Source organism: Amphimedon queenslandica, unplaced genomic scaffold, assembly GCF_000090795.2.
Source record: "Amphimedon queenslandica unplaced genomic scaffold, v1.1 AMPQUscaffold_9597_Cont18300, whole genome shotgun sequence".
In the NCBI taxonomy this organism is placed as follows: domain Eukaryota; kingdom Metazoa; phylum Porifera; class Demospongiae; order Haplosclerida; family Niphatidae; genus Amphimedon; species Amphimedon queenslandica.
The window spans coordinates 455-3,923 of NW_003550131.1; the positions used below are offsets into that span (position 1 = coordinate 455).

Genomic DNA, 3,469 nt, shown 5'->3' on the forward strand with positions numbered 1-3,469 from the left:
TATTTTTATGAGAAAAGCAGCTCAGGAAGTTGGATATTTTTGGCTCTAAAGACAAATTTTACTATCCACCATAAGGTCCCTTTTGTCAATTACATGTATGGTCACCAATAATAATAATAATAATAATAATAATATTCCTTTCTCATTTTCATAATAATAACAACAACAACAACAACAATAACAATAATAATAATAATAATAATAATAATAATATTCCTTTCTCCCTCTCATAATAATAATAACAATAACAATAATAATGAAAACAACCACAACGACAACAAAACAACAACAACAACAAAACAACAACAAAAACAAAACAACAACAACAACAACAAGGACAAAAATAATAATAATAATAATAATAATAATGATAATAATAATAATAATAATATTCCTTTCTCCCTCTCATAATAATAATAATAGTGATAATAATAAAAATAATAATAACAATAATAATAATATTTAAAAATAATAATCCTTTCTCACTCTCATAATAATAATAATAACAATAACAATAATAATAATAATAATAATATTTTGTCATGATAACAATAGTAACAATAACTAATAATAATGATAATAATGGTAACAGTAACTAGTGATAATGGTAACAATAATAATAATAATAATAATAATAATAATAATAGTTAATAATAATAATAATAATTAATAATAATAATAATAATAATAATAATAATAATAATAATAATAATAATATTCCTTTCTGCCTCTCATAATAATAATAACAATAATAATAATAATAATAATAATAATAATAATAATAATAATAATTAATAATGATAATTTATAATAATAATAATAATAATAATAATAATAATATTCCTTTCTCCCTCTCATATTAATACATGTAATAACAACAATAATAATAGTGATAATAATAATAATAATCTTTTCTCACTCGCATAATAATAATAATAATAATAATAATAATGAATAATTCTCACTCTCATAATAATAATAACAATAATAATAATAACAACAACAACAACAACAACAACAATAACAACAACAATAATAATAATAATAATAATAATAATAATGCTTTCTCACTCTCATAACAACAATAATAATAATAATTAATAATAATAATGATAATAATAATAATAATAATAATAATAATAATAACAATAATACTATTTTTTTCTCACTGTCATAATAATAATAATAATAACATACATGTGTACATGTACATGTATGTGTTTCTTTCTTTACCTCCAGTTGTAGTTTGAGATGATGATTTGATTAAAAAGAAAACACTTTCTCAAAGAGCGACCAAAAACATCAATAGATTCGTGCTTAAGCAACTAACAAAATACAATGAAATACGTGTTTCGTAAAGTTGCTCATTTACAGCAAGTAAGTGATGGCAGAGTCCGTCTTGCATGAGAACTCTCAGTGATTTAATGTCTACAAGACTCTTCCCGCCACACTCCAACATAACAGTCACAAAATCCAATCCAATGCATATCACTCGTGTGTCATTCCTTTATGGAGGAAAGGAAGAGAGAGAAAAGAAAGAAGATTATACATGTATGACTAAATAAGAGATCAATGGGCACACAGGTTCAAGTACATCAATACTGTTTCATTCAAGCTGTCAAAACTTTTGAAAAAGAACAAGTAATGCTTTTTATAGATTTTCCAGTACATAGAGTAACAGGCTCACCTGTCTTTAGGATTGATAATGGAAATGAAAAACCTCAGAACATCCCTAACGCAAGGCATACCATGAGGAGACTTCTCTCCCTCGTCTCCTCCTCCTACTGGACCAGAAAAATGGACACCTCTTGATGTCGTGAATGTACTACCCGCAGGAGCAGTAGGACTATCACCACTTAGAGAACTATTGTACAGAAAAAGGTGAAATAATATGAATACATGTACATAAACATAAAAAATTTAAAAAAAACAAGGTTTAGTAGGATTCTAGAGCAAAGTCGTAAAAAATAATCGAAACAAGGACAGGTAGGATTCCGAACGACCAACGAAAATACAAAATGAAAATCCTACTCGTGACGCAAATTCTACTCTACATTGTACTTTTGATGTTATCATGTATGAATTACAAATCACCTTGCAATGTAGAGTAGAATTTGCGTCACGAGTAGGATTTTCATTTTGTATTTTCGTTGGTCGTTCGGAATCCTACCTGTCCTTGTTTCGATTATTTTTTATGACTTTGCTCTAGAATCCTACTTAACCTTGTTTTTTTTAAATTTTTTATGTTCTTGTTTGTGTTGATTTTTTTATAATAATAATTATTATAATTATTTCTTTAGTTGCAATTGTGATACTTGTTGATTTTACACAAACAATAATTTCTTTACTATTATTATTATTATTACTGTTATGACTTTACATCTTTTATGAGAGCCGGACTGCATTGAATAGAAAATAATAATTATTATAATTATTTCTTTAGTTGCAATTGTTATACTTCTTGATTTTACACAAACAATAATTTTCTTTACTATTATTATTATCATTGTTATGACTTATGACTTTACATCATTTATGAGAGCTGGACTGCATTGAATAGATATGCTGAAATAAACTGATGAAAGGTGAAATTAATACTAGTCTTGACAACAAGTCCTTGTTCAAGAAGCTGAGGAGCTGAGAGTGTCCATCTTTCCTGCAAGGTTGTAGCTATTTGCCTACTGTGATTCCTGTTCTTCCAGGCTGTTGTCAAGTTCATATTATCATTGCATATCATAACATTAATTAATTGTTTGTTTTTTAAAATAAAATAAAAATGATAACATGCAAGATTAATACCTTCTCTAAGCTGGAAACCTCCACTAAAGTATTGCAGTTGATTCCAAGCATAGCTAGGTAAAAAAATAACTTGCTTCTTCCAGAGCTGCAGATCTGAGCATGCACAACCACACCCAAATTTTAGAGCACATGCTTCTTTAATTAATAACAAGATGGCGGCGTCCACCTAAGATGGTACGATCCAGCAGTCATGGCATCACTTTCTCCTTTCTTGAAGAATGATCTGATGGGACATGGATCCGCGCATAGCCATTTGGAGTAGAATGGTGTAAGAATTAGTCTTGTAGTGCCAGCCAATATAAAAATACACCTCGCCAACTGGATTGACAGGACTTGATGATGATGATGATGATGATGAAGATGAAAAAAGGTGGCTGAACAAAACGGGCGGTTCGCCGATTTTTGGTTTTCCTCTTAGACAAGGTCTAGAGCCACACTAGTGGTACATTTGGAGTCCTCTGGTCAAGATGAGGTCCTCTATAAAGTCTGGTAAGCACAGGAGCTCGTTTTCCGGGTATAGCAAGGCTGCAAAAGTCGTGGCAGCCATTTTGTTTGGGGGTGAATCCTACTTAGTAACGCTACCACGTTACTAATACATGTGTGTGTGTATTAAAGTAAAGAATAAATCACTCTCTGTCTCTCTCACCTCCCTCCCTCATTATCAGGTACT

At 29.0% G+C, this 3,469-nt stretch overlaps 1 protein-coding gene across 1 annotated transcript; it reads right to left on the reverse strand.

Moving 5' to 3' along the window:
- Positions 1–1,192: 1,192 nt before the first annotated feature.
- Positions 1,193–3,463, reverse strand: LOC109590716 (Golgi-specific brefeldin A-resistance guanine nucleotide exchange factor 1-like). The gene is made up of 4 exons (XM_020006600.1): positions 3,446–3,463; positions 1,688–1,864; positions 1,373–1,505; positions 1,193–1,325 (listed from the first exon to the last, which is right to left on the reverse strand). Exons 2-4 carry the CDS (start codon positions 1,744–1,746, stop codon positions 1,230–1,232), a joined length of 288 nt encoding a protein of 95 aa, XP_019862159.1. The 5' UTR covers positions 1,747–1,864; positions 3,446–3,463; the 3' UTR covers positions 1,193–1,229.
- Positions 3,464–3,469: the final 6 nt, after the last annotated feature.

Coding starts and splice junctions, on each gene's coding strand:
- LOC109590716 (XM_020006600.1), bottom strand. CDS start 1,746: ATGCCTTGCGTTAGGGATGTTCTGAGGTTTTTCATTTCCATTATCAAT. Junction 1,506..1,687: donor ATTATCAATCCTAAAGACAG/GTGAGCCTGTTA, acceptor TCCTCCATAAAG/GAATGACACACGAGTGATAT. Junction 1,326..1,372: donor TCTGCCATCACTTACTTGCT/GTAAATGAGCAA, acceptor GTATTTTGTTAG/TTGCTTAAGCACGAATCTAT.